Source organism: Mastigoproctus giganteus, chromosome 3, assembly GCF_048544385.1.
Source record: "Mastigoproctus giganteus isolate SK-2022 chromosome 3, ASM4854438v1, whole genome shotgun sequence".
NCBI lineage: Eukaryota > Metazoa > Arthropoda > Arachnida > Uropygi > Thelyphonidae > Mastigoproctus > Mastigoproctus giganteus.
The window spans coordinates 234,495,714-234,510,251 of NC_143577.1; the positions used below are offsets into that span (position 1 = coordinate 234,495,714).

The 14,538-nt window shown below is 39.5% G+C and overlaps 1 protein-coding gene across 1 annotated transcript in view; it reads right to left on the reverse strand.

Moving 5' to 3' along the window:
* LOC150088858 (ras-related protein Rab-35-like) overlaps positions 1 to 4,911 on the reverse strand; it is a 37,246-nt gene extending 32,335 nt beyond the window's left edge. The window contains exon 1 of the mRNA XM_090370944.1: positions 4,831 to 4,911. Within this exon, the coding sequence (XP_090227070.1) occupies positions 4,831 to 4,882 (52 nt within the window). The 5' untranslated portion in view covers positions 4,883 to 4,911. The remainder of the gene's footprint in view (positions 1 to 4,830) is intronic.
* Between the last annotated feature and the right edge of the window lie 9,627 nt (positions 4,912 to 14,538).

Genomic DNA, 14,538 nt, shown 5'->3' on the forward strand with positions numbered 1-14,538 from the left:
GAACCACTTTACCCACTACAGGTTATAATATGGTATGTATTTACAGCATATACTATTATTGGTTCCTTTTTCTTTGAAACCATTAACAATCAAGGCCATTTTGAGACATGACAACTAATGACATGTTATATCTTAGCCTAATATGGACCAAGATTATCTCAGAATTAATGGGCACAATTTACATGCAAGTATAATTTTTATACAGGATGGTGTTACCCCATATTGATAACAAATTCAAACAAGTCCTATGCAATACATCCATCACAGAAGAGTGAATTATCAGTCACCATTTTCCACATCCATATCCTGCAAGATTGTCCAACCAAACTCCAGCAGATTTTTGGTTGGGGGATGTCTGAAATAGTTTTTCTAGTCTTTCAGATTTGAAGGATGCAATCTGTGAGGAGGTAGTGAACATTCCACCAAAATTCTGAAGGCAGCTGTGGAGAACAATTCCCAGTCTCGACCACTTGTTAGAAAGTAATAGTCAAAGGTTTGTGAAGTGAAAAATTTTGTTATTTTGCTAAATTAATCACTTTGGGTGCCACTGGATGGTTATATTTTGATTGTTTAAAAAAAACAAAAAAAACAAACAGTGATTACAATGCAAAAAAACTGTTTTTGATATGATCCTATAATTTGATTTATTAATTTTTAAAAGTGGTAAATAAATTTATAACTACCCTGTATATGTATCAGAGGTGATAGAGATGGGAGGAGGAGGGTGTAATGATAGGAGGTAAAACTTGTACAGACAGTAAGATTCACAAGTATATCACCTTCGGTTCAAAATAAACACCGAGGATATGATCCTCTGTGTCTATTTTGATCCGAAGCTGAAATTTAATGTTCACACAGAATACCTTCACAAGCGATTTAACACCCTATGCTGGAGAGTGAAGCAACAGTTACTTCATTCCAATGATGCTGCAATCACTACCAGATATCTCCAAGTCACTGTTTATCTGGTTATTTTAAACACTGCTGAAATTTGGACATCTGCGTCACCTCAAAAATACTGAATACTGGGCCACAAATAAGCATCGCCGACCCCTTAATCGAGAACAACTGACATTGCTGAGCAGCTAAATGTACCCAGGCTCCCGAGGTTAATTGACAGCAGGCATTTAACGACTACATTAAAAATGTACATAGGAGTGATAAATGCCCCAAACGTCTGAGATTTCTGTCAGTGGTTTGGATTTTGATTTTATTGGCGCATTAGCAACTAAGGCTATAATGCGCCACTCTGTCAGTGGCACAATCCTCTGCCATCCTTGAGGTCAGACCCCATCATCATCATCAGCCATTTTCAATCCACTGCAGGATGAAGGCCTCTCCAGCAACTTTCCAGTTCCTTCTGTTTTGAGCACTGGCCATCCATTTACTACCCAAAAACTCATGAATTTCATCTATCCATCTCTGCCTTTGTCTTCCAGGTTTTCTTCTAGCTCCTCTTGGGTACCATTCTGTTATTTTCTTAGTCCATCTGTCATCATGTCTTCGAGCTATGTGTCCTGCCCAAGACCATTTTAGTTCTTTAGTTTTGGTAAGAATGTCCTTTACTTGAGTTTGCTGCCTAATCCATGTGTTTCTCTTCTTATCTAACAGTCTGATTCCCAGTACAATTCATTCCATTCTTTGCTGTGTAGTTCTCAGCTTCTCTTCCATTCTTTTGGTGAGTGCCCAAGTTTCACTTCCATAAGTCATGGTGGGGAGTATACATTGATTCATTATTTTACGTTTCAGACAACCTGGGATATTGCTCTTTAGTATGTGACTATATTTCCTGAATACTATCAATCCAAAATTTATTCTTCTCTTGACTTCCAGCCATTTATCATTATTACAGCTAATAACTTGTCCCAGATAAGTATATGACTCCACCTTTTCAATTACTGCTCCTTCAATCATTATTTCCCTTTCCGTGGCATACTTGTTCATCATTACTTTTGTTTTAGCCATATTCATCTTTAGTCCAAAATCCTTACTAATTGTGCATAACTGATTAAGATTTTCCTCTAATTCTTTGGGATCGTGGCTTATGACCACAATGTCATCTGCAAATCGTAAATGGTTTAGGTACTCTCCGTTCACATTGACTCCTTTCTGCAACCAGTCTAATCTTCTGAAAGCTTCCTCAAGGGCATACTAATCCTCAAATACAACCGGTTGAAACTGTGTAGTTGGTTCCTGCCTGCCCAGGCACTCCCCAAAATTCAGGCACTGCTCCATCTTGGAGTCAACTGATATAAAATGGCTACTGACTAGAAATACCATCACATGCTCCTCGAGTGGATTGCATCTGTGGAACTGGGGATAAAGTCCTCCAAACTGGGTCACGACGTTCAGTTCCTCTTTATATTTTCCTATTATTATAATTTCATTTTTACATGTTTAATTTTGTGTAACTCAATTTCCCATGTAACTGTAATTTTTACCAATTTAATCACATATATAACGTAAAACTCCTGACCATGTTGCCATGATGAGAATTATTGTTCCTAGTACATGTACCATACTTTGCAGCAATAAAGAAGTTTATTATTATATTTGCTACACAAGGAGCATTACAGATTTTTTGGGGAAGATTTGAAAAGAGTTGTGAAGGATATGGATGAGAATAAATTTTAAAATGATTAAAGTTATAATGACAAGAAAGAATGAAAAGGAAATAACTATTAAAATCTTGACAGTCGTGGAAGAAGTATGCAGGAAATTAGAACTAGAATTGCAATGGCTAAGATAGCATTTGAGAAGATGAAGTGGATATCAAATTAAGGGAAAAAGGTTAAATATTTTTTATGGAACATCATACTTGATAGCATTTAGATGTGGACACTAAAGAAGGATATCAGAAAAACAAGCTTTTAAGATGTAGGTGTGGAGATTTAAAAGGGCAAAATGGATAGAATGGGTTAGAAATGAGGAAGTACTGAGGAGGTATGAGAAAAATTGAAGTAAGATAAAGGTGATAAGGAAAAGAAAGAAAATTAGACTGGACATGTACTTGGGGGGGGGAGTTTAGTTTGTTAAGGGTGTAACAATGCAAAAGACTGAAAGGAAAGTAATGAGCAAAAGACAGAGGCAGAAGGGAAACTGGCTAAAGATAGAGAAATGAAGATGTGATACGGTTCAGGTGCAATGGATTAGGGGGAAGCAACTCATTGGGTATCCCACACTGTGTTTGCAAGTGAAAAGACAACTGTAGGAAAACTGTATTTTGTGTTGATATCCATATGTTAAAAAAAAAAAAAAAACACCTTTCCTTTTTATAATGAATCATGGCAATTAATGAAGTAACATTAACAATAATCTGCTAAATAGCACCACTCTTCTACACTGAGCCCCAATAAAGTTCAATGGGAGCCAAGTAAAATGAAGCAAATGATCACTGCTACTTACACTTCCTCAGATAGTCTTTGCACTCATCAGGTTTTATAAGGTCAGACAAACAAAATAAATTTTCATTTTTATGGAATTTTTTGGATCCTGCTGTGCAAATGCCACATCTATTAAAGTAAGAGTCGATGATTCTGCATGGAAATGCATCTTCTCACAAGGGCTACAGGACAACTGAGTTATTACAAGAACAACTAGATTTTAGCTCATCCTGCCTACAGTTTAGATGTTGTCCAGATTTTTATTTGCTTCTAAAGATGGAGCCCTGGAGTGGTGATATTTCTCACCCTAGTTGATGGCATTATACATGTAGACAACATCACACAAGTACTCACTATGACAGGAACAACTGATAGTATCAGCAATCTCCTCAAAGATGGCAAACTATTAATAACATGCAGAGAAATTATATTGAAGATTTATTAATCTGAACAAAATACAGTTATAAACTGTCATTTATGAACAATTGTTCTTGTACTAGGGGCAGAAGCAGGTAGGATCCCTAATTTTTTTTTTTTTTTTTTAATAATGATTAATGTTTCTCCAGTACACTGCCTTTGCCTCCCCCTTCGAAAATATTGAGACCGCCGTTGCGATTCATCACCTTCAGTTAAAAGTGCCAGTGTAAACACACATTTCCACATTGAAGAAGAAATATTTAAAAAAAAAAAAAAGTCAGTGAAACAGGGCATCAGTTCTTTCTGTATTTAGCATACAAATAAAAATTGCCCCACTTAAGTCGCACAACTGAGGGCTTAAACCCAAGAAAAGTTATTTCGATCGTGGACGGAAATCGAACTACAGACTTCTCCACTCGGCACACACGTCATTACGAACTAAACAAGTTTTACCGTTTAAGTAAAAGTTTTAGTTTATACGCCCCATTTGCTTTTGAAGCCATGCTTAATTCACAACAGGAAGAAAACAAAAATTTACCCCACTAGTAAACTTTAAATTAAATGGTAAGAAACTTAATCAAGTGCTATTATTTATATATGATATATGAGATCAGATTTATTTTCATGTAAAACAAATTAATTAAAAGTAATGTTATAACAAAACAAAGGAAGAACATTAATATTCCATCTACGTTTCCTTTTGGGTCGACTGCTGCAATACCGGAATATGAGCTGCAAATGGATTTGAGTCATTCACATTAACTGACAGCCACAAAATTTCCAGTTTCGATTCAAGGCATGGTTCAATGATGAACAATAACACATTTATGAAATCAGATTTTTAAAAAACTTCATATTGATTCAAAATAAAAATTCGCAACACAGCAAAATGCAATAAGTAAATTTTGAGTTAAAAATAAAATAATCAAGTAAATAAAATTTATCGTCTAAAGAAGAAACCTTACTCTCCACCTGATTAATGCTTAAAAAGAGTAAAGTGACATTAAATCCTTACAATTCTAATACTTACCACTGTCTCCTATTATTAACAGCTTAAATAAATGGTCATATTCCCGTGCCATACTATACAAATTTTACAAGTCACTATCACTCAAACCAAACTTGAAACAGAACACTTCAAAACTAAATGTAAATCCCCACCTCTTGGACATCGGCCTAAACATAAAACGATTGCAGCGCCATACCTGTCACGCTTTGCAAAACACGAGCGCATTAAAAATATTAACAAATAAAAAAAAAAGGAGAGAAATTAGCCATTTTGGAAAATAATCGATTCTAGCAATTAAAATATGATACGTTTTCTTAAATACTCATTATAGTTAAATAGCTTATTTTTACTAATTTAAAAGTCATGTTTAAACTTAATGTTCATTGACATGAAATTAACTTTCAGGTCGGGCCCTAGAATATTTGAATGTAGAGATAGGAAGGCCATAGTCCCACTGTATAAAGCAATTATAAGACCGCACTTCGAGCACTGTGTTCAAGTAGGGAGACAGCGCAAAAAAAAAACAAAAGAGAAAAAAAGAAGAAACTGAGCTTCTTCAAATGGTTAAAAGAATGGCGTCGTGCCTAAGGAAATATGCAAAAGGCTTCCATGTGAGGAAAGATTTCAAATACTTGAAAGTGGGCTACAAAAAAAAAAAAAAAAAAACCTATTACATTAGGGTCATCCGGAAAGCTATTTCATATAACCATATATGTATTTTGTCTGCAAATTGTTATCTGGTCGATCTGCCTGTTTTTCTGGACAAAAAATTACAGTTTCCGGGGAAAAAACCTAGCTGACCACACCTGAGACCGACTAACTCAGCCACGGAGTGAAAAAAATGTGTGTGGGCTACAAATTCAAATTATTATATTAGGGCCATCCGGAATTTCTTACATCTACCCGTATATGTATTATGTCTGTAAATTGCGTGTGTTCTGTGGTCGATTTGCCTGTTTTTCTGGACAAAAAAACCCCAGTTTCTTATGGGAAACGTTGTTATGGGCGCCTTCGTAGCCAGGAGCAGCAGTGCATAGCACACGCTTCTTGATTAGACCGAGGTTCAAGCCCGTGAGCCACCAAATACGGAGGATGCGGAAAGGTCAGGGAATGAGCCCTGCATATCCCCGCAGCAATATGGCTTTAGTTGCTAATTCTAAAAACCAAATAACAATAACGTTGCTATATACGCCTGAAACTGACTAATGCTAACTCAGCCATGCAGCGAAAAAAAGCAGATAGGAGTTCCTCGCGTCATCGACAGGATTCGAACCTTGGCCTTTTCCACCCGGCCGGGTGTGGGGAGGACGGTGACGATACCACTGTGTTACCACGCAGACTGTGTGAGCAACAGACAGGGATATGCTAAATTGTTAAATTTTTAACAAGAGGCTCTCTGTCGCCCTTTTTATTATTATTATTATTATTATTATTATTATTATTATTATTAGTAGTAGTAGTAGTAGTAGTAGTAGTAGTAGTAGTAGTAGTAGTAGTAGTAGTAGTAGTAGTAGTAGTAGTAGTAGTAGTAGTTATATGGTGCAAGGAAGCCTGAGTCTTATGCTGAACCAGCCAAAAAAAAAATTTCTCAGTAACTCAGACAGAGAGAGAGAGAAGTAGAAGGGGAAACACCAAGAAAGAGAAGGAGGATGATATGCAGCTTAGGACCCTAAGCGTGCCAAGCCGATACTCACCAGATGTGAGCCCCTGGGGTAATTAACTGGCCCTCGTGGCTAGCATAGTTGGTAGGATCGCCGTCATCCCCACACCAGGTGGAAAAGACTTAAATTCGAATCCAGTCGATTTCGGGGAAATTTGTATGGGTATATTTCACAACCTAGCTGAGTTAGTCAGTTACTGGCAAGGGTAGCATGGTTTTTTCTACCGGAAAATCTGGTTTTTCGTCCAGCAAACAGAAAATCAATCTCTGAACACACGCAATTTTGAGACAATATAGACACGGAGCGTTATGACCTTTGTTGCCGATGCTCCTAAAACCCAACAACAACAACAAGCCCTTGTTAACAAATGGCAGAACATCTGTGAGAGAAGAATTTCAGGTAAGGATCATTCCCTGTTGAAACAACCTGTTAAATTTTATGAAAGTATTTTTTTAAAAAGGGACTTGGATAGATTCTAAATATTTAACAAGGGGGACATGCGAATCCCCTGAACCCCCTGCAGCACACCCCTAGCCAAGTGCCGGAATGCGGCATAAAAATGCCGCTGAGCACATGGATTAAAAGTTTTACTATTTGATGTTATATCTTTGGGAGAGTAATAGTAGAAGATTCAAAATGATGGAAGGAAGAAAGTTTTTCAGCATCAGTCATAAAAATTATCCACTTCATTTTTCTATCCCTTCTAATAATTTATCCAATCCTTCATTAAATTTATTCAAACTGCTCTCTCTTACAACACCAGGTGAAAGTTTATACTAACAATCAATAACCTTCTGGGTGAAACCAATCAGAGACACACACACACAAACAATGATACACAGAAGAGGACTTTATGTCCCTTTGTGTGTCATCTGTTGTAGTTGTAGGGTTTTAGGCACATTAGAAACTTAGGCCATACTGCTCGATATATATTCTCAGATAATGACTGCAACTTGTGGATTCGTCACTACCAAGCCATTTGTGGATTTATTGGATGATTATTTTCTACAGCAGCATTTTCGACATGCAACCAGAGGGAGTAATAGTCTTCATCTGATTATCAGCAGAATTTACAGATAAAGGAACCACTACGTGGCAGTGATCACAGTGTACTGATGTGGGAGGACTTACTTAATATTTAACTACCATCATTTGCTTTCGTAAAGGAGACTACGGTTGTCTCGGACAATTTTTAAATTCTGTGTAGTGAGACCAACTGATGATGTTGCCAACAGCAAATTCTAAATAGGAAGCATTCAGGGAATTAATCTTGGAAGCTACTAGAATTTTCATACCAATTAAGAAATACCGTTCAAGTATCAAGAATTACTGCCCAAGGCCCAAATGGATGTCAGAAAAACTAATGAGACTCGTAAATTATCGGAAGACACAGAAGCCTATGGTAGATATAAACTGGTCTGTAATCAAGTCACAAAGGAGGTTAGGCAAGCGAAGATTATGCGAAGATTAAGATTAAGCGAAGGCAGATTATGAGAAATCTTTCGCAAAGTATGCAAAGAAAAACAGCAAAGACTTCTTATTTCTATAATCTCTAAAATGAAAGAGATGAGTCAGATTAACCCGCTTGATATCGGTGGTTTAACTGCAGATGATCCTGCTTAGATAGTACCAAACGGAATGAGTATTTTGCATCTACATTCACACATGAAGAATTCTATAGGGAAGTGGAGAGCAGAAGGTTATCAAACGCTAACAGATAGTTAATTTTGTAATAACTGAGTGTAAAGTGGAGGAGAAATTGTTGAAATTAAACACGAGAAAGGCACCTGGAGTGGATGGGATCTATCCAGTTATATTAAAGGAGTCGGCAAAGGTAGTAAGCAAAACCTTAGCCATAATTATACGAGCATCATTGGATTCAGGGGAGGTTCCCACGGAATGGAGATATGCAAATGTGACCCTAATTCACAAAGCAAGATCAAAGGGTGGTACAAGAAATTACAGACCTGTTAGTTTAACTTCCGTTCAGAGGAAATTAATTGGGTACTGTTAAAGAACTGCAGGATCATCTAGACAAGACTTCAGTTATAATTGGACACAGCATGGGTTTGTTAAGGGGAAGTCCTGTCTGACCAATTTGATTGAATACTATGATGTGATCAGAAAGGAAATGGATGCAAAAAATAATCTTGATATGATATACCGGGTTATAAAAAATGTTTCCCTATTCAGGAGACCCTAGTGTCAAAACGATTAGAGATAGCGCTGTAAAAATCGGTGGGTATGTCACTTAGAGTATAGGAAAGCGATTTGTAGAAGAAAAAAAAAATAGTTAAAATTTCCGCCACCGGGGAGAAATTAGCACTGTAAACATGACTGGAATAGTTAAATTAGGATTATATTTTAATATCAGAACTTAGAAATCTACAGATATTGTTCTATGTGCTTTCCTTCACTCGAGATGACATTCTGAAAACTAAACTGCGTGCGACACAGTTTCGCTTACCATCTTATTCAGGATGTTGGCTACGTGCTGTTTAATGCTTGCTTTCAAATCGACAAGCGTCTGTATGCCACCACTGAAACTCTGCCTTTCAGGTTTCCCCATAGCCAGAAATCACAGGGATTGAGATTTGTGATCGGGCTGGCCAGAACTGTACAAAGTCTCTAGAAATGATGCGATCATTTCCTAATGTTGAACGGAGCAGTTCCTTCACTTGTCGACCAACGTGGGAACCGTGAAAGCTTCACCAAGGTGGATCGAATCTCCAACGTTAATTATTTCATCTTTGTACTGTTGTGACTGTACAAAGATAAAAGAAGAGTTGGGGAATATCGGAGCTTCTGTTAAAAAAATTAGCTCGATAAAATTTAACAGACCATTATAACCGGGGATAGCCCTTAACTGAAATTCTTGAGAGAGTGTTTATTAACAAATTGGAGCACACTCCTGAATAAATGGATACTCATTTGTTTATCATATTTTACTAAATTCTTCTGTAATTTGCAACAAGCGCTCAAGGTGAACTACTCTGCAATTTCGATAAGCAATAACTCGGGGCGAGCAGCAAAATATTTCCCAGTTTGCAAAATTTGCAACCCGTATCTATTCTTGGGGTTTGTTGACTGATTTCATAGTTCGCCTAGGAAAGTAATTTTTGTCTGCTAGTGTAAGGTCGCCAAATCTGGAGCATTGTCAGAAGCTGGTTAAATTAGCCAATACATCTTTCAATACAAATTCAAATAGAACAAATATTTGTCAAAAAAAAAAAAAAAAACCCAAAAAACCTGATATGTTAGGGTTAGGTATCCGAGAACAACTTCATCGACCCACTTGTATGATGTCCGTAAACTCTATTAAATAAATCTTTATTGTGAAGTAAAGTTACAGCCGGGGGTTCACATATAGCAGTCAGAGAAAAGCAGAATAAGTACAGCGTACAAATATAAAAGGCTACAAAATACAGCGAACACATACAAAAGGCTACAAAATACAGATTACAAATGCAAAAGAAATACAAATACAGCAGAAAAACTCAGAGCTAAACACAGATACAGAAAACAAATACAACTTGGAAATATATCAGGGTACAAGGGCTTTGATAAAGTTGTGTATGTCCTTCTTGTTACTTATTATGCTGTCGATGTCGGCGCCCTCACGGTTGAGGGCAGAGAGTGTACAGTGTGTTTAGTGTCAAACGGCACCAGGGGTTTTCTCCCATCTCCGCCTAGTATACATTGCGGGTGTGGAACAGAACACTGTCAATGCCAGAGGTCTAAAAGTTTATGGGTTCTGTATATGTGTAGTGTCGTGTACCGTTGTTCTTCTGGTCATTTAGCCGCTGGGCCCCTAATGGGTTCCAACGTTGTCACACTCTGTCCCGTGGAGGCAGACCAGGTACACCAGTATTATGGTTATTTACTCTGGCAGGTCCTGCCACCTAATTTTATGAGATTTCACTGGCTAGGACCTAAAAAAAAAAAAAAAAAAAAAAAAAAAAGAACGCCACAGATAGGGGTCAGCCAAAGGATTACTATTTATGCAACTAATGTTGTTATTAAGTTTTCGGGTGTAGGGCTCAGGCAATTTAGAGATGGTTCAGACGCTGGTTATAAGTTAGAGAAGGGGAAGGGAGACTGAAGGCTGGGGGGGAAAGACAGAGATAAGGGGTCCATAGAGAAGATGACCCCAAATCAGTGGAGCAGGCTCATGCCCCACCAGAGGGGAAAGAGGGATGGCGAGGGGGTAGGCGACCAGGGGTAATCTCCCCCCTGCTTGGTGGTGGAGAAAAATGAACCACACAAGGGAGCGTGGCAAAGAAAGCTTAATGGCAGCAGCTGAGCTGTGCTTTGCAGTGTTACAGCTGGGACGAAGGTCCCGTCCCATCTTGTCTTCTTTTTCAGAGTCTGGCAAGGCTGTCACACTTGGGACTGTACGTAATGTGTCCCGCCCGATGTATACTTGTCACTACGAGTTCGGAGCTTTCAGGTCTGGTCGTCAAGTGTGCGGTTATCACTAGACTGTGTCACTAGTACGGGTCTCACCGCGATTTGTCCCTTTTGTTAAGTCAAAATTAGAGATGTATGTTCACTGCAGTCTGACTTGGGGGCGGTTTCAGGGCTTCTGTCCATTTGGTCACTGGGTCAGCAGAGCTGCATAATATCACAATTTGTAAAGAGTCTAAATCAGGAAGGTCCAAAACAGTGTTGTCGTTCATGGAACAGAGGTCCCGTCCCATTAACGATGGTAGTCGTTGATGGTTGAGGGCAGTGAGTATCTGCTTGGGAAGAAATCTCTCCGTGAGTACAAGCCTGTTGTGGTGAGCCACAAGTGCTGGTACCAACCTTAGGCTTGGCTGTGGGATCCTCCAGTCTGCGCGGGTAGCACAGTGGTATCGTCACCGTCCTCCCCACACTGGGTGGAAAAGGCCTGGGTTCCAATCCCATCGATGACGCGAGGAACTTTAATGGGCTTTTTTCACTCCGTGGCTGAGTTAGTCGGTCTCAGGCGTAGATAGCAAGGTTTTTCTCCCCAGTAACTGGGATTTTTTTCGTCCAGCAAAACAGGCAAATCGACCATAGAGCATACGCAATTAACGACACAAATACGGGTTAATGTATTTAATTACGGGCAACCCTAAAATAATAATTTGATTTTTTGTGGGATCCTCCAAGAGCAAGCGTTTCAAATATTTGGAGATCATATCTGGCCTGTGATGAGTTTGGCTGTGAAAACCAGCCTCTTTTCCACGGTCAGGAACTTCATCCTCGGGATGTCGAGTGCTTGTGCCATCATGGTGGTTGTGGTAGCGGGAGGTAGACGAAGCTTGTTATTGGCCTATTTCAGTAACCAGTATTCAGCGGTGTAGACCTGTTTGAGGTTTGTAGGTGCAGCAGAGGCCCATATTTCTGCACCATAGAGAATGGCGGGGTAGATGGTGGAGGTGATGAACTTTTTAACAGTGAGAGGATGTCGAATATGTAGCAGCTGCTGCTTTGAGATCCACCGTAGACGAGAAAATATGGTAATGATTTTGTCGATCTGGTTGACAAAGCATCTTTTGGTCAAATAGAACGCCAAGGTCTGTGTTCGAGGATACATTTGGTATTCGTACCCCTGCGAGTGACACGTTGAGTACTGTTGGCATGGATTTAAGGGAGAATATAACCTGAGCAGACTTCAGTGGGTTGATTTTTAAATTGAAGTTTGCCAGGTACAATTCAAGATCCTTAAGTTGGGAATTGATCCTGTTGCTGAGCTGAACGGGGTTGTTGCCAGGATTAATTTGAGTCCGCAGTTTGAGGTCATCCGCATACCATAGGAGCCCATTCATTGAGGCAATAATAGGCACGATGATAGCCGTGAACAGGACACCAGATAGGATACCCCCTGCGGTACTCCAGCAGTAATGTCTCAGGTTAGGGTGTGTTGTTGCCGATGGAGAATAAGTATTCTGTGACAGAGAAGAGATTCCAAAAAGCACATCATGTCACCTCGAATGTGAAATTTCTCCTTAAGTAGGAGGAGCAAGGCCGGGATCGATACGGCATCAAAGGCTGCGCTTATGTCGGGATACGTGGTTGCTGTCTCAGCTCTTTGTTCGAATGCTGAGAAGGTGAGTTCTCTAGTGGCTGCCAAGTTAGTGACTGATGATTTTCCTGCGATGGCCTAGTGGATTGAGTAATTGTGGGTAGCAAAGCCTTTTCGAGAGTTTTTAACAGACAAGAGGTAACGGATATGGGTCTGAACTGGTTGACGTTTGTGGCAAATTGGTTTTTAGTGATGGGGTACACTCTGTACTTATTCCATTGGGGCGGGAAATAATGCTCAGTGAGGCATCTGTTGTAGATCGAGAGAAGAAGGTCTATGATGAATGTGCTCAAGTATTTGATCATAAATTGCGGAATTCCACCCTCCCCAACAGTGGCTGTTGTGGGAAGGGAATTGATGGCACTTATGAGCTCCTGTTTCGTGATCTGGATAATCCCTAGGACATCTGAAGAGTTTTCATAGTCAGGCTGGACAACTGTAGATGGGACTGTGGTTGTATTTGAAAACCTGGCGATGTATTTGAGCTATTCTTGATGATCAAGCATATGATTGAATCCACCATGTGGGGCAGCATAGAATGGCTTTCCTTTCCTCAGAGTGCGGTTAAGATTTACTTCGATTGCAGCAGCTTTTCTCCGATTAAAGTGGACCCTGGCACGGGAAAAAGCGATTCTGTCTTGACTGCCGTTCATAAGCTTCCATTTCTTATGTAGGAATTGTTTGATTTTGAAGCTGTTGTTGAGGTGATCTCTAGTCTGTTTTTCTGTTTTACTGGAAGAAAAAACCAGAAGTAATAGGGAGGAAAAAAAACTTGATATCCTCGCCTGAAACCGACTAACTCAGCTACATAAAACACAACAGACTTTTTCCGCCAAGATGTGAAGAGGACGGTAATTATAACTACTTTTCGACCACGAGAACTTATATTCGTTATTTAAGAAACAAAATAATTTCTGTTCGAATCTAAAAAATATCGTCCACACTCTGTTGAATATACCAATTGAGTAACCAGTGGAAAACAGCCTTTATTTGGAACTGCATTTCGCCTTTATCGTCCAAAATATTGATTTCAAAATATCCATTAATTTGAAAAGGTCCCAAACATTCCACTTGATTGAGTGTTTGAGATGAGGTCAGGACAAAATGAAAATGAAGTAGTCAGGTGGCTAAATGACTTCAGTGACGCACACTATGGAAACTGCTACTTCGCCGAGCCATATTTCAGCTCTCAAACAAACTTGACGACCACCCGGAGCCTTCCTCATGTGTCCGCTGTGAGTCTGCGCGGTAGCACAGTGGTATCGCCACCGTCCTCTCCACACCGGGTGGAAAAGGTCCGGGTTCGAATCCCGTAGATGACGCAAGGAACTGTAATGGGCTTTTTTCCCTCCATGGCTGAGTTAGTCGGTCTCTGGCGTAAATAGCAAAGTTTCCCCCCAGAAACTGGGGTTTTTCGTCCACAAAAACAGACAAATCGATCATATTTCCTAGGCATCACAGTGAATCTGGCGAACAGTCGCAGAGCAGAAAAGAAACGCCTTGTTATCCATTTGCAGCAGGTATGGCAAGAAAGATGGACAAACTCACCCAAAGGAGAAATCACGCGAAAATTTATCCCTGACATTAGCAGAGTGTACCCGAGTTGTTCCTTTTGGTCCTCCTCGGCCTGCCCAACTTTTCTCTTGACCGGATACGGATCTATTAAAGACAAACTCTCCTTGCTGGGCATTGCAGAGGATCCGACCTATTTCTGTAAGGGGTTGGAGAGCTCGTAACACCTGATGCATGATTGTCCATTATACGACGATTTACGATGCATCCTCATTACTATGATAACGTACTTAACAAGAAACCGAGAGAGCCATCTGCTAGACTCTGAACAGGATTACCACACCTTCACATCCTTGAGCAAGACCTCTTCACACGACGGAAAACCCAGAAAGTGGCCAACAGAGAAAATAATATCAACGACAATCAATTGTAAAAAAACAAAAGAAAAAAGTACCGAAATTAGAATCTTGTGTAAAACTAACTGGACAAACAGCACAACTTTGA